The sequence below is a fragment of the Acinonyx jubatus genome, chromosome X (assembly GCF_027475565.1).
Source record: "Acinonyx jubatus isolate Ajub_Pintada_27869175 chromosome X, VMU_Ajub_asm_v1.0, whole genome shotgun sequence".
NCBI classification, from domain to species: Eukaryota; Metazoa; Chordata; class Mammalia; order Carnivora; family Felidae; genus Acinonyx; species Acinonyx jubatus.
In genome coordinates this window covers 32,882,224-32,904,871 of record NC_069389.1, presented here as the reverse complement: position 1 = coordinate 32,904,871, position 22,648 = coordinate 32,882,224, and the positions used below count along the sequence as shown (strand labels likewise).

At 41.0% G+C, this 22,648-nt stretch overlaps 1 protein-coding gene across 3 annotated transcripts in view; it reads left to right on the top strand.

Annotated features, from left to right (window-relative positions):
- Positions 1–22,209, top strand: part of SRPX (sushi repeat containing protein X-linked) — a 111,081-nt gene extending 88,872 nt beyond the window's left edge. For all 3 annotated transcript variants that reach the window (XM_027054123.2, XM_027054121.2, XM_027054122.2), the window contains 2 exons: positions 6,320–6,441; positions 21,658–22,209. In XM_027054123.2, the coding sequence (XP_026909924.1) occupies positions 6,320–6,441; positions 21,658–21,841 (306 nt within the window). In that variant the 3' untranslated portion in view covers positions 21,842–22,209. The remainder of the gene's footprint in view (positions 1–6,319; positions 6,442–21,657) is intronic.
- Positions 22,210–22,648: the final 439 nt, after the last annotated feature.

The following is a 22,648-nucleotide window of genomic DNA, read 5'->3' as shown; positions in this document are numbered from 1 at the left end:
TTTAAGATGTACAGCAAAATCGTTTGACTTACATATATTGTGAAATGACCACCACAGTAGGTTTAGTTAGCCTCCATCAGCTCATGAATAAAAAATGGAGGGTTGGGTGAGTGGCTCAGTCAGTAGAGCATCCCGACTCTTGATTTCAGCTCACGTCATGATCCCAGGGATGTGGGATGGACCCCCGCATCAGGGTATGTGGTGATCGTGGAGCCTGCTTGAGATTCTCATTCTCTCTCTCTCTCCCTCTCTCCCTCTCTCTCTCCCTCCCTCCCTCTCTCTCTCTCCCCCCACCCCTCTCCCCCCTCCCCTGCTCATGCATGCTTTCTCTCTCTCTCAGTATAAATTAAATAAATACATAATAGAATGGAAAGCAAAAAAAGAAAAAATTTTTCCTTGTGATTTGAATGCTTAGGTTTTACTCTCAACAACTTTCTTATATATCGTACAGCAGGTGCTAACTATACTTATCATGTTGCAGGTTACATCTCTAGCATGTATTTATCTTGTAACTGGAAATTTCCACCTTTTGACCACGTTTCTCCAATTCCCCCTCCCCCCAACTCTCACCCCTGATAACCACAAATTTGAATTTGATAATAGATTTTTCTATCAGTTTTCTTTTTCCTTCCTTCCTTCCTTTCTTTCTTTCTTTCTTTCTTTCTTTCTTTCTTTCTTTCTTTCTTTCTTCTTTTTTTGCATTTCACATAGAAATCAGATTGTACAGTATTTGTCTTTCTCTATTTTATCTAGGACAATGCCCTAGATTATTCAGGGTCCATTTGTGGTGTTGCAAATGGGAAGGTTTCATTCTTTTTGGCCGAATAATCTTTCATTGTCTGTGTATCTCCCATTTTGTTTATCCATTCATCCACCAGTGGACATTGAGGTTGTTTCTGTATCTTGGCTACTGTGAATAATTCTGCACTGAACACCTTTCAAGTTAGTGTTTTTGTTTTCTTTGGATAAATATCTAGAAGTAGAATTGCTGTATCATATGGAGGTTCTATTTTTAATTTGGGGGGTAATCTCCATACTATTTTCCATGGTGACTGCACCAGTTTACATTCCCAACAGTGCACAAGGATTCTCTTTTCTTCACATCATACCAGGATTTGTTATGGCATTCTAACAGGAGTGAGGATATCTCATTATGGTTTGGATTTGCATTTCCCTGATAATTACTGATGTTGAGCATCTTTTCATGTACTTTTTGACCTTTCGTGTGTCTTTTTTGTAGAAATTTCTATTCAAATATTTCCCATTTTTGATGAGATTGTGGGTTTTTTGAGTTGTTTTGGTTTGGTTTTGCTACTGAGTTGTAGGAGTTCTTTATATATGTTGGATTGTAACCCCTTAGGTATATGGCTTACAAATATTTTTCCCAGTCTGTAGATTGTCTTTTCCCTTTTTTTTTTATTGTTTCTATTGCTGTGCAGAAGCTTTTTAGTCTGACGCAGTCCTACTTGCTTTTTATTCTGTTGCTTGTGCTTTAAGTGCATATCCAAAAAGTCAATGCCAAGATCCATGTCAAGGAGCCTTTTCCTTAATTTTCCTTCTAGGAATTTCATGGTTTCAGGTCTTATGTTTAAGTCTTTAATCCATGCCAAGTTAAGTTTTGCAAGTGGTATAAGATAAGGGTCTAATTTCATTCTTTTACATATGAATATTCAATTTTCCCCTGCACCATTTATTGATGAGACTGTCTTTTCTCCATTGAATATTCTTGCATCCCTTGTCAAATATTAGTTGACTGTATATACTTGGGTTTACTTCTGGGCACTTGAGTCTGTTTCATTGATCTACATGTCTGTTTTTATTTTTTTTTTTTTAATTTTTTAAGGTTTATTTTTAGGAGAGAGAGAGAGAGATAGTATGAGCAGGGGAGAGGCAGAGAGAGAAGGAGACACAGAATCCAAAGCAGGCACCAGGCCACGAGCCATCAGCAGAGCCTGATGTGGGGCTCAAACCCAGGAGCTGTGAGATCATGACCTGAGCTGAAGTCAGACACCCAACCGACTGAGCCACCCAGGCGCCCCTACATGTCTGTTTTTATAGCAGAACCATCCTGTTTTGATTCTGCAGCTGCTTTGTAGTATAGCTTGAAATCAAGAAGTGTTAATACTTCCCACTTTGTTCCTCTTTCTCAGGATTGCTTTGGATATTTGGGGTCTTTTTTGATTCTATAGAAGTTTTAGGATTTTTTTTCTACTTCTGTTAAAACAATGCCATTGCAATTTTGATAGTGATTGCATTGAATCTATAGATGGCTTTTGGTAGTATGCACATTTAAACATTTAATTGTGTTTTATTTCTTTCATCATTGCCTTGATGAAAATACGTTCTGAGTAGAGATCTTTTACCTCCTTGGTTATTTATTCCTATGTGTTTTACTGTTTTTGATGCTATTGTAAATGGGGTTGTTTTAGTTCTTTTTCAGATAATTCATTGTTAGTTTATGGAAATGCTGCGAATTTTCTAAGTTAATTTTCTATATTGTAACTTTATTGATTACATTGATTATATCTAACATTTTTCTGGTGGAGTCTTTAGGATTTCTCATATATAAGGTCATGTCACCTTCAAACAGAGAAAATTTTACTTCCTTTCCAATTCTGATGCCTTTTCTTTCTTTCTATTGCCTGATAGCTCTAGTAAGTTCTTCCAGTACCAGTTGAAGAGGAGTAGTGAGAACAGGCACCTTTGTTTTCTTTGTTATCAGGAAAAAAGCTTTCAACATTTAACCATTTGGTATGAAATCAGATTTGGGCTTTATTATGTTGTGGTACATTCATTCTATACCTAATTTGTTAAGAGTTTTTATCATGAGCGGATGTTAAATTTTATCCAGTCATTTTTCTGCATCTATTGACTTTCTTCTTTTCATCTGATGTATTACATTGGTTGATTCACATAAGTTGAAAATTCTTGCATCTCAGGAATAAATCCCACTTGATCTTTGTTGAATTCTTACCTTGTTCATGCATTGCTGTCCCAATTATGCTTCCAATGTGCTGCTTAATTTAGTTTGATAAGGGGCGCCTGGGTGGCGCAGTCGGTGAAGCGTCCGACTTCAGCCAGGTCACGGTCTCGCGGTCCGTGAGTTCGAGCCCCGCGTCGGGCTCTGGGCTGATGGCTCAGAGCCTGGAGCCTGTTTCCGATTCTGTGTCTCCCTCTCTCTCTGCCCCTCCCCCGTTCATGCTCTGTCTCTCTCTGTCCCAAAAATAAATAAACGTTGGAAAAAAAATTAAAAAAAAATTTAGTTTGATAATATTTTATTGAAAATTTTTGCATTTGTATTCAGGGATGTTGGTCTGTAGTTTTCTGGTAGTATCTTTTTCTGGCTTTGGTATCAGAGTAATGGTAGCCTAATAAAATGAAATTGGAAGTATTCCTTCCTTTTCAGTTTTTTGGAAGAGTCTGAGAAGCATTGGTTTTAATTCTTCTTTAAAGCTTCACCCGTGAAGCCATCATGTCCTGGGCATTCTTGTAGTTCACTACACTTTCAGAAAATTATTCTGAATTCTCTGACAGTTCATAGATTTCCATATCCTTAGGATCAGTTATTAGAGTTTTATTAGTTCCCTTTGGTGGTGTCCTTTATTGGTTTCCTTTGGTGGTTCTTCACAATCCTTAATTTCTTATGTTGGGATCTATACATTTAAGTAAGTGTTCTCTTCCAGACTTTGCAGGTTCGCTGTGGCTGAGACCATTCCTTAGCAATAAGCCCAGTTTTGGTTTTTTGGACATGTCTGCTGATAATGTCCTTGGGCAGGTGGGGCCTGTTGTTAGGGTCTATTTGGGGGCAAGGCAACTGTTCGAGTTCTAGGGTCAGTGGTTGGGGGTGGGGTGTGTGCGCCACTGCTGAGAATATTGGGAAAAGCCTGCTGGCTGGGTTCCCTGTCCAAGTGAAGCTGTAGGATGGACTTCACCATTGCTTGGAATCCCTGGTCAGGCTTATTAGTTAGGATCAGATACTATACTCGGCAGTAGTGGGGGGCTAGGAGTTATCTTCGCTGTTCTGGTGGGGCAACAGGACAGAACCCAGGGCTTGCACAGCTCACTGTGGACCTGAATCAGAAAAGAGTGTGCACTGAATATCGCAGTCAGGTGAGGCTACCAGTTTTGCTCTGTAGACAGGGAAAGCCATGGGCAGCGCTCTCTGTTCAAGTGCCACTCTAAGCAGGGTTGTTAACTAGGCTATGCGGCATCCCTTAAGCTGCGGTAAGGTTCCCTGGTTGGGCAGTCTGAAGACTGTATTCAGCAATAAGTGGGGCTACAAATCAGTGGGCTATGCACTAGTTTCCCTGCTTGGGTGCAGTGGGAACAGCAGCTCTACGGCCACTAATGCTCTTTATTTTTGGTCTTGACTCAAGCCGACGCAAGCTTCAAGGTCCATGGCTGAACAGGGCTACTGTGTGTGTTCTGGGGACAGTCGGCTCTTACCATCCACCTCCCAGCTCTGGAGTTGCTGGGTTATGTAGTGTCCTGGCATTCTTACCAATCTTCCCTATTAGACGGGGGTAGAAGCCATACTCCATAGCTGGTGGGGCCATGACTCATGCTCCTGCCTGGGCAAGACTAGGAGGGTTCACTTATGGCAACTCCCAAAGTTTCCCAAACAGGCTTTCTGTTCAGGAGTGGCTGTGAGCCTTCATCCATAGTGAGTGGGGCAAGGAGTTCCCCTGCCTGGGCATAGCAGAGAAAACCAAGAGAGAGAAAGAGAGAGAGAGGGGGGGGCGCACGTGGGAGCGCAAAGATGGTGTGTACTGGCCTATGTTCTAGAGCATCCCTTTAGGGCTCTAGATGTGTGCCAAACCTGAATCTACCCCTTTAGCCAAAGATCCCAGACAGATGGGCTTCTACATAGAAATCCTGGGGTTGTACTTCAGTCTGCTGTCCGTGAAGTACCCTGGGGGCGATAACCTGCCAAGAACTGTCTGATTGTCACAGTTCCCTAGGACCCAGGAATGTAAGCCTTCCCAGCCACCAGAGCCAGGCCATCAAGGGGCATCCTGTGAGTAGCAGCGATAAAAACCAGGGCACCAACATGCAAACTGGGGCACTGCATACTTACAGAGCTCTACTCCAAGAGATGCTGTCACTCTGGAATGTGGGAGAGGGAGAGCGTGAAGAGACAGGGCCTGCCCTCCAAGTTCTCTGGAAAGGTTGACAGCCTGCCCTTAGAGGTATATTTATTTGGAAGCCCACCCTTCAGGCTGCAACTATGATCATAAACTCACAGGCCTCTTCCACAGAATGACTGAGCTCCTGGATCTGTTACCTCTTGCTGTGCCCTGAGGGTGCTGGCTGTTTAAGAACCCTCTCTCCTTTGGCTCTGGTCCTGTGGGACTGCTAGTGCGAGCCTCACTAGACACCACAGCTGGGTGTTACAGAGGTTTGCCCCGGCAGCAGCCATAAAAGTCAGGTTACCAGACAAGGGAATAAGCTCCTTTCTGGAAGATCCCAGTGAGGTGGAATGAGGCAGAGGGAGAGCACAAAGATTGCACCCACTAGTGTCCATTCCCTGAGAGTCCCTCTGTAGGGCCTCAGATGTAGGCCCTTAGATGCCAAACCAGAAGCCTGCCCTTGAGGCCAGACCTCCTGGACAAGCAGTTGGTTCTTTTTCTCAGAAAGGCCACAGGTGTCTTTCAGTCTGCCATCTGTCCTGTGCTGTAGGAGGTGTGGTTCACCAGTAACCATCTCTCCAATTGTTATGGTTCCTTGGGACCCAGGAATGCAAGCCCCCACCCCTTACCCTCCACCTCTAGAATCCAGTGATCAAAGGGTGTCCTATGAGAAGCAGACATAAAAATCAGGTCACTAGATGTAAAAACTAGGGCACCAGATGAAGATTGAAACCTTTTATTACTGTGTGTTTTCTTTCTGTGTTTGGGCATGAGGAGTTTAGGGCAAGGGCATGGATGGTGGGGGGAGCAAGGCAGATAAGGGGACTCTGGAAGTATTCTTCTCTCCTTGAAAATACAAATAAGAATTCTCTGGGGCTGGTTTTGGATACTTCCTGGGATGTTAGGCTCATGCAAATTCACACCCCACCTGGAAATACGCAGATTGCCATCTTGCTTACATTTTCAAAATCTTATGGCCAAGCCATTTCTGAATGATTTCTCTAGGAGAGTATTTATAGGTTTTGTAACCACTAGTTGAACCAACATTTCTCACCTGTTTTCAAGACCATTGGAGTAGGCAAATCAACTTCCCAAAACAGAACGGTGCTGGTTCTGTCAGTCTGTAGTTTGACACGGGAGTCTCTTTCTTGAGTTTGCTCATGCCTTTCCTGTTGGGTTTTTTTTTCCAGCAAGCACAGTGTGGCCTGGATCTTCGACACATCACCGTGGTCGAGCTGGTAGGTGTGTTCCCGACCCTCATCGGCAGGATAGGAGCAAAGATTATGCCTCCAGCCCTAGCTCTGCAGCTCAGGTAGGCGGAAGTTCTCTCCTTAAATTGTATCCCCTATGAAGGTACTTTTTTTAGATCAGGTTCCCTGATTTCCTGCTATTTGGTATTGATTCCAGGTAACCTTCAGTGTTTAATTGCTTTTAGTCTGAGAGCTCTATAACCATGCTAATTGGCATGGTGCTGCTTGTCCAAATATATCATGCCATGGGTAATTTCCAGTGTTCTCTTCTTGTCCCTTTTAACCAGGTGTCTTTGTATTGTTTTTCTTTCTGCTTGGGGGGTGGGGGGGTGGGATGGAAAGGGAAGAGCCTGAAAAAACGGACCTATGCAATCCTTTGTGTTATTAGGAAAGCAGGCATCCAATTAACCTTTCCAGGCTTCTTCTCTTTTCCCTCCATGCTTCCAGGCGCTTGCCCATACCCCCATTTTAACAGCTAGGTTTTATTTTGGTAATACTTACAAAGCTAGAATCATGGTGCCCAGGCTCTGTGTAATGGTGTGTTACAAGAAGCAGAATTCAACAGCCGAAAGGTAATTTCAGAACAGTCTCCAATTTTTACTTGCATCTCTTGACCACTCTGAAAAGGATAATTGGGCTAAAGAAAACCCAAAATCTTGCTTCCTCACCCATCCTTTTTCTCACAACGCAAGGGAGGGTGCTTTGTTTATAGTCTATAATCGCTACTCTTTACATTCAGGGTCCCAGGCTGATGGTGGCTCCACCATCTTGTAGCATCATTTGGAACACATGACTTCCGGGTTTCTGCAAAGGGGGAGGAGAGTAAAAACGAACCTCACCACTCTTTCACGCTTCATGTTGGAAGCCTGAAATTGCTCTCGCCAAGTCCATTGGCCAAAACTCCTCACGTGATTGCAACCCAACTTCAAAGCAGGCTGGGAAACGCAGTCTTTCTGTGTTCCCAGGAAGAAGAAAATGAAAGAGGACTCGATGAGCCCCATCACAGATGTTCAAAGAGGTTCACAGAAATTCCTTGAGAAATTATATGCTAGAACTATGCCCTTAGCCAGTGATATTATAGATTGACACAATAGATTGTTTAATTTGCGTATTTTCCATCTGCCTTTTGACCCCCACCCCATCTCTGATTTATACTTCTTCACCCAAAAAGAGTGCCCCATCCATACCATACCAAGGTAAAAAACTCAGAGGGTGAGGGATGCAAAAAGAAATGAGGATAACTGAATTATTTTCAGTTGGCTGAAAGAGGGAGAAGGCTGGGTATACTCACAAGCATAAATGTGTGTGTGTATGTATATATATATATATATATATATACACACACACATTGTATGTATATGTGTGTGTGTGTGTATGTGTGTGTGTGTGTATATATATGTCTGGCTACATTCAGTAGCACCTCTCTAGAGTGTAACACTTTGAGGTCAGTACCAGATCTCCACAACAGTGCCCGGCACCATGTTGGAGGTAAGTGGAGGCAAGGACTCTAAACTGAAACAGGTTTACTATTTCCAGGAGCGAGAGTGGCCTCTAAGAGTGTATTTACAGTTATATTTCAAGTTGAAAACAGCACAACTCGAGATTATGTCGACATCTGAAATATTCCCAAAGTAGGTGTTTGAAGCTGTTGGTAATTCAGAACTACCTGTCCGTACCCTGTGTTAAAGATTTTTTAAAAAAACTTGTCACAGAATTTGCAACATGTTTCTCTTTGGATTGCAGATCTATAGAGAGGGAATCTTGATAAAATATTAATGTGATGTGATTTTAAACTATTGCAATTTGAAGAAAAGAAAACTCTGATTGAAGAAAAAAACTCTTATTCAGGTTGTATATGTTGGGGCTACTCGAGACCCCTTCAGGCTGAGGATGATTTGAGCAACAAAGAAGTTGCATACATGAATTACACAGTGGTTCTCAAACTTTAACCTGCCCTGGGATCCCCCGGAGCACTGTTATAACATAGAACGTGGGGCCCCACCCCCAGAGCGTGTGATTCAGTATAGGATGGGGCCTGAGAATTTGCATTTCTAGCAAGTTCCTGCTCCTGTTCCCCTGTTGTTGAAGCTGCTGGTCTGAGGATCACACTGTGAGAACGACTGGCCTAGCATTTTACCAAAGGCTTCACACAGCTTTGAAATGGAAATTTTGCAAAGCAGCCTGTAAAAGGAGGGTCAGTCATTATTGTGTAGCCAGAAGATGGTCCGGGTCAATGTCACACAGAGATGATCCATCACATGCATTGTCTAAGGGATTTGGTGTCAGGCTACATGTCCCCTTTATCAGACCTATCGGTGAGGAATAAGGGAGTTCACAGATGGATGTTTTATCTTCTTCCCTTTGAATTCCACCCCAGAGTCTCGTGCAGATGAAAAGAGCCAATTTAGGCAAAGAATGGGAAGCGTGAAAGAAAAGGAGAGGCAGAATGACTGGAGAATCTAAAAATTCTCCTGTATGGTTAGAATACTATTTTCAAATAGCACTGAGGCCATGATAAAACAATAAAGGGCATCAGCAGTGCCTGCTGTTGTAAAGATAGAACCTTCCGGCTTCCTTGCGCTCATGTTTTTTTAGAGATGAAGGTACGAGCAAATTCATGTTCCATAGAGTAACTTTCCAGCAATTGCAAGGGTGACAGGGACCAAGAATTCCATGATTTTTATTTCCATGTTATTTTTCAGCTAGAATTAACACTATTAAAGTATACAACCTAATGATTCAATATTTGTATATATTGCAAAATGATCATGCTAAACTAAGTCTATTTAATATCAGTCACCATACATAGTTACATTTTTTTCTTATGAAGAGAAATTTTAAGACTTACTCTTAACTACCTTCAAATATGTAATACAGTATTATTAACTATAACCACCATGCTGTACATTAATTAATCCCTATGACTTTTTTATCTTTTATGAACTCAGAGACTTTAAATAATTTATTAAACCTTAAGTCAGAGTTTCTTTTTTCCTTCCAAGGTTTTTAGATTCAAATTAGTTAACATATAGTGTAGCATTGATTTCAGTAGAACCCAGTGATTCATCACATATACAACACCCAGTGCTCATCCCAACAAGTGCCCTCCTTAATGCCCGTCACCCATGTAGCCCTTGGCCCCCGCTCCCTTCCACAAACCCTCATTAAGACCCATGATTTATTTTATATCTATAGGTTTCTACCCTTTGACCCCCTTCACACATTCTACCCACCCCTAACCCCCTGCCCTCTGACAACCAAGAATGAGTTTTTGTATCTATGAGTTTGGGGTTTTTTTGTTGTTATCTGTTGTTTTAGATTCTGCATGTAAGTGACACAATATGGTATTTGTCCTCTGATTTATTTCACTTAGGATAATGTCCATAAGGTTCATCCATATTTTCACAAATGGCAACATTTCATTCTTTTTATGGCTGAATAATATTCGTGCGTATGTGTGTGTGCCATATTTTCTTTATCCATTCATCCATCGATGGGCTCTTAGATTGTTTCCATCTCTTGGCTGTTGTAAATAATGCTAAAGATGAGGGTGCATATAGGTTTTCAAGTTAGCTTTTTTTTTTAAATTTTCTTCAGATAAATACCCAAAAGCGGAATTGATCAATCATATAGCTCTTAATTTTTTGAGGGACATCCATACTGTCTTCCAAAGTGGCTGCACCAATTTACAATGTCACCAACAGTGACCAGTGTTCCCTTTTCTCCATATCTTCACCAATACTTACTTTTTGTATTTCTGATAATGGCCATTCTAACAGGCATGAGGTGATATTTCACTATAGTTTTGATTTCCATTTCCCTGCTGATTAGTGATGTTGAGCATCTTTTTGTGTGTCTGATGGCCATCCTTATGTCTTCTGTGGAAAAATGTCTATGCAGTTCTTCTGTCCATTTTTAAATTTTGTGTTTGTTTTGGTATTGAGTTGTAGGAGTTCTTTATATATTTTGGATATTAACCTCTTATCACATGTGAGTAGCAAATATTTTCTCCAATTTAGTAGGTTGTTTTTCATTTTGTTGATAATTTACTTGGCTATACAGAAACTTTTTTATTTGATGTACTCCCACTGGTTGATTTTTGCTGTTGTTACCTTTAATTTCGGTGTCAAATCCAAAAAAATCATCACAGTGATAATAAACTTACTATCTATTCTTCCAGGAGTTTTATAGTTTCACGTGTTATATTCATTTTTTAGTTTATTTTTGTGTACAGTGATTGACGAAATTGTCCCGTCCCTATTGTAAACTCTTGGTTCTTTTGTCATAAATTAATTGACCATATATGTATGGATTTCTGGGCACCCTATTCTGTTCTGTTGATCTATGTGTCTCATTTTATGCCAGTATAATACTGTTTCGATTACCGTAGCTTTGCACCATAGTTTGAAATCAAGGAGCATGATACCTCCTGGTTTGTTATTTCTCAAAATTATTTTGGCCATTTCGCATCTTTTGTGCTTCTATACAAATTTAAGGTTTTTTTTATTCTATAATTATATAGTTGGGATTTTGATACGGATTGCATTGAATCTGTAGATTGCTTTGGGTAGCTTGGGCATTTTAACAATATCCCAATTCATGAGCATGGACTATCTTTCCATTTTTGTGTGTCTTCAATTTCACGCATCAATGTCATATAGATTTCAGTGTTCTGGTTTTTCACCTCAAATTTATTCCTAGGAATTTTATTCATTTTCATGCAATTGTGAAAGTGTTTTCTTAATTTTCTGATATTTCATCATTGGTGTTTGTATCTTGATTTTGTGTCCTGTAGCATTACTTAATTCACTTATTCTAACAGTTTTTTTGGTGGAATCTTTAGGATTTTGTATTTCTATATATAATATGTTCTCTGCAAGTAGTGACAGTTTTAATGGATGCCTTTTATTTTTCTTTCCTAATTTCTGTGGGTAGGATTTCTAATACTGTGTTGAAAATAGTGGTAAGAGTGGGCATCCTTGTCTTGTTCCTGATCTTATTAGAAAAACCTTCAGCTTTTCAACATCATGTATGATGCTAGATGTGGGCTTGTCATATATGGCCTGTATTATATTGAGGTATGCTTCCTCTGTACATACTTTGTTGACAGTTTTCATCATAAATGACATTGAATTTTGCAAATGGTTTTTCTGCATCTTTTGATGAGCATATCATTTTTACCACCCATTTTGCAAATGTGGTGAATCACGTTGATTAACATAGGTTGAACCATCCTTGCATCCCTGCAAATAAACATTACTGGATAGGTGAATGATCCATTTGATGTATTAATGAAGTCAGCCCTCTGATGTTTTGTTGAGGATTTTTTCATCTCTATTTACTAGGGATATTGGGCCTGTCTTGTAGTGTCTTCATCTGGTTTTGGTATCAAGGAAATTCTGGCCTCATAAAATTAGCTTGGGAGAGTTCCCTCCTCGTGTATTTTCACGAACAGTTTGAGAAGGACTGTTATTAAATTTGGAATGTTTGGTATAATGCTCCAGTGAAGCTATATGGACATGGTCTTACGTTTGGTGGGAGGTTTTTTGATTATGAATATCTCCTTACTGAGAAATTGATGTGTTCAGATTTGCTATTTCTTCATGATTTAGTTTGGGAAGGTTATGTGCTTCTAGGGTTTTACATATTTTTCCAGATTTTCTAATTTGTTAGTGTATAATTGTCCATACTAGTCTATGATTTTCTGTCTCCTCTCGCATTTCTGTTTGAGCCCCCTTTTCCTTGGTGAGTCTAGCTGAAGGTTTATCAAGATTGTTGGTTTTGGTCAAAAAGCAAGCTTTTCTTTCATCTTTCCTGTCCTTTTAGTCCTTTGTATTTATTTTGACTGTGAACATTATTTAGGGCTTCCCCTGTTCTTTTTCTGGGTGAGCTGTAAGGTTAGGTTGTTTCAGATTTTTTTTCTTACAAGTTTTAGTATATTTTCATTCGTTCCGTCTCAGGGCACTTTGTTGTTGATAAATGGAATTTTTTTTTCTAGAGAACAAACTAACACATAAAGTATTATATGAAGAAAATAGGGCACTCATCACATGAAACATTCTCTAGAATAGATCACATAGTAGGTCACAAAACAAGCTTCAACGAATTCAAAAAGGTTGTAGTCCTACCATGCATCTTTTGTCACCACAACGCTAGGAAACTAGAAATCAGCCACAAAAAAAAAAAAAAAATTCTGGAAAGACCACAAATATATGGAGGTTTAATTTACATACTACTAAACAATGAATGCATCAACCAGGAAATTAAAGAAACAAAATATACATGGAAACAAATGAAAACACAGTGGTTCAAAACCTTTGGGATGCAGCAAAAGCAGTTCTAAAAGGGAAATGTATAGCAATACAGACCTACGTCAGTAAGCAAAAAAATCTCAAACAACATAACCTTACACCTAATGGAGCTAGAAAAAGAACAAACAAAACCCCCAAACCAGCAGAAGGAAGGAAATAATAAAGATTAGACCAGAAATAGGTGATATAAAAACTAAACACATCAATGAAACCTGGAGCTGGTTTTTTGAAAAAAATTACATTGATAAACCTCTAGCCAGACTTAAGGAAAAAAGGAAAAGGACTCAAAGAAAATCATAAATGATAAAAGAGAAATAACAACCAACACCATAGAAATACAGTTAGAATATTATGAAAAACTCTATGCCAACAAATTGGACAAACAGGAAGAAATAGAAAACTTGAACAGACTGATTACCAGCAAGGAAGTTGAGTCCATAATCAAATAACTCCCAACAAATAAAAAGTCCAGGGCCACATAGCTTCACAGGTGAATTCTACCAAACATTTATTTTTATTTTTATTTATTTTGGGTGAGTGAGTGAGAGAGAGAATACAAGCAGGGGAGGAGCAGAGAGAGAGAGAATCCCAAGCAGCCCCACAGTGTCAGTGCAGAGCCCAACTGTGGGGCTCAAACTTCCAAACCATGAGATCATGACCTGAGCTCAAACCAAGAGTCAGATGCTTAACCAACTGAGCCACAAACATTCATTCATTCATTCATTTCTGTTTATTCTTGAGAGAGAATGGGGGAGGGGCAGAGAGACAGGGAGACACAGAATCTGAAGCAGGCTCCAGGCTCTGAGCTGTCAGCACAGAGCCTGACACAGGGCCCTAACCCATGAGCTGTGGGACCATGACCTGAGTCAAAGTCAGACGCTTAACCGACAGAGCCACCTAGGTGCCCCAGTGAGCCACAAACATTTAAAGAAGAGTTAATACCTGTTGTTCTCAAACTATTCCAAAAAAACAGAAAAGGCAGGAAAACTTCCACATTCGTTCTATGAGGCCAGCATTACCCTGATACCTAAACCAGATAAACACACCACAAAAAAGATGACTACAGGCCAATATCTCTGATGAACATAGATACAAAAATCCTCAGAATACTAGTAAACCAAATCCAACAATACATTTTAAAAAATCATTCACCACAGTCAAGTGAGACTTAATCCTGGGTTGCAAAGAATGTTCAGTATTCGCAATGTGATACATCATATCAATAAGAGAAAGGATAAGAACCATGCGATCATTTCAATAGATGTAGAAAAACCATTTGACAAAGTACGATGTCCATTCATGATAAAAACCCTCAACAAGGTAGGTTTAGAAGGAACATACCTCAGTATCATGAAGGCCATCTGTGAAAACCCCACAGTGAACATCATCCTTAATAGGGAAAAACAGAGCTTTTCCTTAAAGAGCAGGAACGAGACAAGGATGTCCACTCTCACCACTTTTGTTCACCATAGTACTGGAAATTCTAGCCACAGCCATCATACGACAGAAAGAAAGAAAAGACCTCCAAACAGATAAGGAAGAAGTAAAACTTCCACCATTTGCAGATGACATTATACTATATATTGAAAGCTCAAAAGACTTTATCAAAAAACTGCTAGAACTGATAAATTCAGTAAAGGCACAGGATACCAAATCAGTGTACAGAAGCCTATTTCTGTACACCAATAATGAAGCAGCGGAAAGAGAAATTAATAAAACTCATTTACAATTGCACCAAAAGCCATAAGACACCTAGGAATAAAGGAGGTGTAAGGCCTGTACTCTGAAAACTACAAAACACTGATGAAAGAAACTGAAGAAGACACAAAGAAATGGAAAGACATTCCATGCTCATGGACTGGAAGAACAAATACGGTTAAAATGTCTGTATTACCCAAACAATCTACCTGTTTCATGCAATCCCTATCAAAATACCACCAGCATTGTTCAGAGCTAGAACAAACAATCCTAAAATCCGTATGGAACCGCAAAAGACCACAAATAGCCAAAGCAACCTTGAAAAAGAAAAGCTGGAGACATCAGAATTCCAGGCTTCAAGATCTATTACAAAGCTGTAGTGATAAAAACAGTATCATACTGGCACAAATATAGACACATAGAACAATGGAACAGAAAGGAGCCCACAACTCTATGGTCAATTAATCATGGACAAAGCAGGAAGGAATATCCAGTGGGAAAAAATCTCTTCAACAAATGGTGTTGGGAAAACTGGACAGCAACACGCAAAAGAATAAAACTGGACCACTTTCTTACACCATACACAAAAATAAGCCCAAAATGAATTAAAGACTTAAATGAGAGACATGAAACCATAACCATACTAGAGAACACGGGCAGTAACCTCTGACATCAGCCATAGCAACTGCCTTCCACATAGGTCTCCTGAGGCAAGGGAAACAAAAACAAAAATAAACTATTGGGACTTCATCCAAATAAAAGGCTTCTGCACAGCAAAGGAAACAATCAACAAAACTGAAAGGCAACCTATGGAAGGGGAGAAGATACTTGCAAATGACATATCTGATACAGTGTTAGTATCCAAAATATATAAAGAACTTATACAACTCAACACCCAAAAAACAAATAGTCGAATTTTAAAATGGTCAGAAGACACGAACATTTTTCCAAAAAGACAGAGATGGCCAACAGACACATGAAAAGATGCTCAACATAACTGGTCATCAGGGAAGTACAAATCAAAACTACAATGAGATACCACCCTCACCCCTGTCAGAGTGGCTGAAATCAACACAAGAAACAACATGAGTTGGTGAGGATGTGGAGACAGGGGAACCCTCATGCACTGTTGATGGGGATGCAAACTGGTGCCACCACTGTGGAAAACAGGATGGAGGTTCCTCAAAAAGTTAAAACTCGAACTACCCTCTGATCCAGCACGTGCACTACTAGGCATTTACCCAAAGGATACATTTTATGTTTTTGATGTCACAACTCTTATCTTTTTTATCTTGTGTATCCCTTAACCCATTGTAGTTATTTTTACAACTTTTGTATTTTAACCTTTAAACTAACTTTATGTGATGAATCCACTACCTTTGCTATATATTTCCCTCTACCGATGAAATGTATACTTTCATATGTGGTCTTGTTAGTAACTCGTGCCCATTCTTTTCAGCATAAAGTCCCTTTACCATTTCTTGTAAGGCTGTTTTAGTGGTGATGAACTCTTGTCTGGAAAACTATCTCCTTCACTTCTGAATAATTTTGTTGAACAGAGTATTCTTGTTTGGAAGCTTTTTTCTTTCAACACTTTGAATGTATCATGCCACTCCCTTTGGCTTGCAAAGTTTCTTCTGCAAATACATGCTGATAGTCTTATGGGGGTTTCCATGTATGTAACAAGTTTTTCTCTTGCTGCTTTTAGGGTTGTCTCCTTGTCTTTGGCATTTCATTATAATGTGTTTTGGTATAGGTCTCTGGTTTCTTATTTAGAATTCTCCTTGATCTGGATGTCTATTTATTCCTCCTGTTGGAGAAGTTTTCAGTCTCTCCCTCTCTCTTCTCCTGCTGGGACCCCTTGCATGTGAATAATGGGACCATGTTATATATGAAAGTCTGCTTGATATTTTTCCATATGTCCTTTAAGCTATCTTCATTGTTTAAAATTCTTTTTTCCTTTTGATTTTCTGAATGGGTAAATTCTTCTTCCCTGTCTTTGAGTTCACTGATTATTATATCTTCTGCTTCATCTAGTTTGTTGTTGAAGTCCTCTTAAGTATTTTTCAATTCAGTTATTGAATTCTTCAGCTCTGTGACTTCTGTTTGGTACTTTCTTATATTTTTTTTAACCTCTTTGAAATTCTCGCGATACTAAACCATTCTTTTTCCAAGTTTGGTGAACATTTTTATGATCATTATGATCATTATGTTGAACTCTTTATCGGATAAATTACTTTTCTCCATTTCATTATTTTCTGAGGTTTGATCTTACTATTTTGTTTGGAACATATTCTGTTGCGTTAGATGAAACATCCACCTTTCTCAATATTGAAAGAGTGGTCTCATGTAAGAGATGATCCTTACTGGTCACCCATGCCCTAGCTTTTGGTTGTCTCTCAAACCTTTCTGATTCTCTAAGCAGGCCATTTTATTTTCAGTCATTTCCAATATCTGAGAGTGTGTCAATATGTGTCAGTGTATGAAAGATGAGAATCTCAGCACTTACATCCAGGCTCATTGGAAGCCAGACTTTCAATCAGCAGCTGTTAAGTATGCAAATGATAGGTGGGTGGATGGATGGATAGATAGATAGTGCTGTGGGACTGTAAAGTGTTAGCTCCACTGGCCACCAGTAGGTGATTGGGAGGTGTTCTCTGGGCATCAGCCACAAAAATTGGGGCCTCAGGCACTGTACAAGCTCTTCTCTGGGACATACTGGTGAGCTGTAGTGAGACAAAGGAAGAGCACAAAGATGGCATCCCTTGGTGTATGTTTCCTGAGAGCCCCTTTGGAGGTTCCTAGATGTGTTCTAAATCTAAAGCCTGCCCCTTAGGATGAAGCTCCAGGATAAGCAAGTGGGGATTTTTCACAGAAAGATGGGGTCTGTTGTAATCTGTCTGCACAGTGCCCCAGAGGTGATAGACTGCCAAGAACTGCCTTCTTGATTGTTAGTCTTGTGGCACCCAGGAGTGCAAGTCCTTTTGGCCACTGAGCCAGGTGATCAAGTGGTATCCTTTGGGTGGCATCTGTGAAAACCATGGTACTAGATATAAAAACAGGGGCACCAGACATATACGAGCTCCCCTGCAATAGATGCTAGCACTCTGGAGAGCAGCAGAGGGAGAGTACAAAAATAGCGTCTCCCCTCCAAGGTCTCTGAAAGGTTTACAGTCAGTCCGTAGATGTGTATTTAATTAGAAGCCTTTCCCTCATGCTGTAGCTACGATGATAAGCTAAGAGGCCTCTTTCACAGGAAGATTGAACTCCTGGGTCTGATCTTCTTGCTGTCTCCTGATGGTGGTTGCTGTTTAAGAAGTTTTTCCTGTTGGTTGCTGTCCTATACAGGTGTAAGCAACACTGGCCGAAGAGCCAGATGATGTAGAAGTGTCCCAGCAGCAGCAGCAGCAGCAGCAAGTATTAGGGAGCCAGATAAGGTATAAGCTCCTTTCTTTAACATACTAGTGAGCTGTAGGGAGGCAGACGGAAAGTGTGAAGATCGTGTCATCCAGCTTGAGTGAAGCAGAGGGGGAGTGTAAAAGATGGTACTCACTGAAAAAGGGATAAAAAGACAAACGGAGATGGAGGGGGACAGAGCAAAGGAGACACACACATAGAGGGAGAGACAGAGTAATGAGGAGATGGTTAGCGGGAAAGAGGAAATGGAGAGAGGGAGGTGGGAGTAGAGAGAGGAGAAATGAGCAAAGGAGAAAGACACACAAGGTGACAAATACAGAGAGAGATGCAGAAAGAGACATTGGCAGACAGAGGGTAGAGGGAGACACAGACCAAGATGGACAGAGAGAGACAAGAACAGAGATGGGAATAAGAGGGATGTAGAGAGAGGTAGAGGGAAGAAGAGACGGGAGAGAAAGGAAGAGAAGGGGAAGCTGGGACAGAGGAAGACTGAGACACACAAAGGGAGAGAGAGAGATACAGAGGTAGAAAGACCCACCCACATAGAGAAAGGGTGGCAAAGAGAGAGAGAGGGGTTGGAGAAAAGGAGAAACAGACACACCCAGAGAGACAAAGCAAGAGATGGACACACACACACACAGAGGAGAGGGAAAGGGAGAGAGAAATGGAAAATGAGAGTGCACAAAGGACAGATGGAGAGAGGATGAGTATGACAGAGACAGTGTGTGTGAGAGCTGGGGAGCAAGAGGTGGATAGAGCTGGAGGGAGGGACAGCATCAGGAACAGATTGGGAGCGAGAGAGCTGGAGTGTGCAAGCCAGGGAGAAAGAAATGGATGGAGAGGGACAGAGGGAGAGAGAAAGGTGGAGAGAGAGTGACCATGCCCACCAGTTATAGAAGGCAGGATAACACAAAGATGGCACCCGCTGGCAAGACTGTGAAGTAGCCCACGGGCCAAAAATGAAAAAGAGATGACTGCCACTGGCTTTAGCAACACAGAGGTATAGTGTGCAAATGGCACCCACCAGCCTCTGTCCCTGGAGAGTATCCCTCAGGCCCCTGCCCCTCAGTCACACACTTAAAAATTATCAAAGAAGGAGCTCCTGGTGGCTAAGTTGGTTAAGTGTCCGACTCCTGATCTCGGTTCAGGTCATGATCTTGCAGTTTGTGAGATTGAGCCCTGTGTCGGGCTGTGTGCCGGCAGCACAGAGCCTGCTTGGGATTCTCTCTCTCCCCTCTCTGCCCCTCCCCTGCTCATGTGTGCGTGCATGCGTGCTGTCTCTCTCAAGGAGCCTCTTCCACCTGATGTCTGGGTGCTTTTCAGATGGCTGCTTTTGCGCTGCACCGTGGGGTGAGTTTGCACATGAGTCCTATAAAAACCATTTCTCAATTTACCACAGACCTACAGGTCTCAGGGGTTTCAGCCCTGTTGGTTTTCAAAACTAGACATTTAGGGGACTCTCTCAGGTGCAGGTCTCAAAAGACAGGGTTCCCCAAGTGGGGTGGGAACACTTTGATCCTCAAGGAGAAGTTCCAGGTTTTCAGTTCCCTCCTGATTTGGGGTCACTGCTAGGTGTGTGAATTTTTTGGTGAGAGTGTGTCTACCCACTTGGATGTGGCTTTGTTCTCATTTCCTGAAATGCTGAGTTGCACTGCTTGGTTTCGGGTTTTTTTTCCCCCAGAGGAAATTGTTCCAAACGAAGTTGTAAATTTGTTGTGTCCATGGGAAGAGGTGGGTTCAGAATCTTCTTCCACTGCCATCTTGAACTGGAACATCCCACATTATTTTTTGAGTCTAAAGAGTTTTCTACAGTATTCTTCAGGAAGAGCTCATTCCAATCTGATGACAGGCATTCAGGTAACTCCAACACACTGCTGGCACCACCCCTCAACCTGTGGGGTGTCCCGACATCCATCTCCAAGATTTCTGTGGTCTCTTGGCCAGGGTGGGACACGTTCTAGTGACTGTTGATAGCCTGCTGATATGAACACTCATTTCTTCCCATGGTAGTTTTTTCTTTTCCTTTATGCTCTATCAAGGCACAAGGCTCACGTGAGGAATGTGTGTGGTCGCAGATGGTGGCATCATGGGAGATTTCCATCCTAGCCTCAGCACTATAACATCAAATGTTCCAATTCCTCATTGGTTGCCCTTTCCCACCGGTTGCAGCCACAACATTGCTTGGTCTTTTTCTCCCTCCAAACCCATTTTCTTTTCTACTCTTGTTTTCTGGGACCCCTCTGCCATAGGTAATCCCTCTCCCCTCCCCCAGAAAAACACTAAATATTCCTCTTTTGAAGATGCACCGCAGTTTCTCTCTCCATTTTGATTCACTTCATGGTCTACAAACACTCATTAATGCATTTCTCAGTCATCTTACTACCTCAGGAGACCTGATGGAGATATTTTAACGTCTTTTATTTCTAGTCACTAGCAGTGGATTAGCAGTTTAGCTTCCCACTGAGATAAAATATAAATTGTCCTCATCTTCCCTGAAACTCCCTCTTAAAAGGCAGAAGAAAGCGTAATCAGTTTGGATTTTGAGTAGTGACTATTTTTCCCTTGATCCTTTTGTGTGAGGAAAAATATTTCACTTTACATACAGATGGCAGTGTGTATTCTACCTTACACAGAATCTCTAGATAACTAAATTAAAAAATAAAATAAGCCCACCCAGTGTCTTCTCAATTTTATCAGTGGGCTCAGTTTACCAGCTTGTTTGCTTTCTCTGACTTCTTTCATCTAAACATGTTTCTGTTGATATAAAAATAACTTACCCAGTATAAATTCTAGTGTGGTAGAGTAGAAAAAAAACATCAGACTTTGAGGTACAAAGAAAGTATAGTTAACCAAATTAATATACCTGGGGTATAGACCACATTTAATCTCCTCTAACTGCAGTCCTGAGCTGGCTACTGAATAAGCCAGAATGGGCCAGAGCTACAGTGTTTAGAAACTTATTTCTGTCAGCTTCACCCAGTCCAGGGTTTCTCAACCTCAGTACTATTTGATCGTTGGAACTGGATAATTCTTTGTCGGAAGATACTTTCCTGTGGGTTGTAGTATATTAAGCAGCATCCCTGGCCTCTACTCACTAGAAGCCACAAGCACCACTCTACTGTGACAACAACAAATGTGTTCATACATAGCCAAATATTCCCTAAAAGGTCAAATCACTCCTATTAACCATTGACCTAGTTCTAGTATGTACGTGGTTATGCAATCCTAGTCTGTAAATTTCAGTTGACTCCAATTTAAGGCAAAAGAAATGTTAGCATTGTTGGACATACCTTGTAGCTCTATGCATTGGCATAGAGCACCAATGCAGGCCTAGTATCTTCCTGACCACCATAAAGTAATGCTATCTGAGGTGCCTGGGTGGCTCAGGCGGTTAAGCGTCCGACTTTGGCTCAGGTCATGATCTCGCAGGTCATGGGTTTGAGCCCCACGTCAGGCTCTATACTGACAGCTCAGAACCTGTAACCTGTTTCAGATTCTGTGTCTCCCTCTCTCTCTGCCTCTCCCTCACATACTCTCTCAAAAATAAACATGAAAAAAATTAAAGTAGTGCTACCCAACCTTACCTGTGCATACCAGTCATCTAGGCATCTTGCTAATAATGCAGATTCTAATTCAGTAGGGTTGGGGTGGAGCATGGAATTCTCCATTTCTAACAACGTCCCATGTGATGGCTGTCAGTCCAAGCACCATCTTTTGAGTAGCACGAGTCTTTAGATGGGTAAGTCCTTCGTGGTATTAAGCCTTTATGCTGCATACCGTGTCACTATAGGGCGCTGGCTGGTCCAACGGGACCCTTGAGAACCAGGTTTGACAATCTTCTCTTTGCCGTAGGTTGTTGCTGCGAATCCCACTCTATTCCTTCAGTATGGTGCTAGTGGATAAGCATGGCATGGACAAGGAGCGCTATGTCTCCCTGGTGATGCCTGTGGCCCTCTTCAACCTGATTGATACTTTCCCCTTGAGAAAAGAGGAGATGGTCCTGCAGGCTGAAATGGGCCAGACCTGCAACACCTGATGCCATGGCTCTTCTCTTCGCAGTTGCTCTTGTCGTCCAACAGAGTGCCATGCACACGGAAAGGCCTTAAAAGTATCCTTGATGTACAGATTTTTATTTGTAATTTTTAAAGTCTATTTTAATATGAGCTTTCTTTGCACTTAAAAATTACCATGATGCTTTTTGTACTTGGAAGTGTACCAAAAAATTATGAATATGATATTTACTCTTTCTCTTTATTCCATCATGGCTGGTTGATTTTATAGAGAAATTAGAAACCACAACCATACACATGCTTTCAATGTGTTATTCAGTGTAACACATAACTTACTTCTATTTTGTTTTTTTTTTTATATAAAACTTATATGAATAAAATATTTTGGAGCAAATTTATTAAAACTCATTTTGTATTTCAAGCACAAGCCATACTTGCTCATTGTGGTCAGGGGTTTGAGGGCTGGGCTTCTTAGTGGTGCTTCAGGAAGGGAAAACTGAAAACTGTCATTACTTTTGTCAGGAGGTGCTCAGCTGAGCTGGGAGAACTGTGCTTTAAGGTGATAGCATAGCTGATTGAAGCAACAAGCCAAAAATTAAAGAGTTAAGCCCTTAATCACTAGCTGTGATGACATAAACAGGAGGCTAAAACCAGAGGAAGCACCAATTCTGCCCTTTTGTTTTTCCCCAGTGGACCATTGTATCAGTCAAAGGTCAAGTGGATCCGCACCCTATTGGGTCATCACCCTATTGAGGGAAGTCCATGTTCTGGGACCCTCCACTCGAAGATAGCCCTACTAGTCCGTGGCCACACCCAAAGCCACAAAAGCTAAA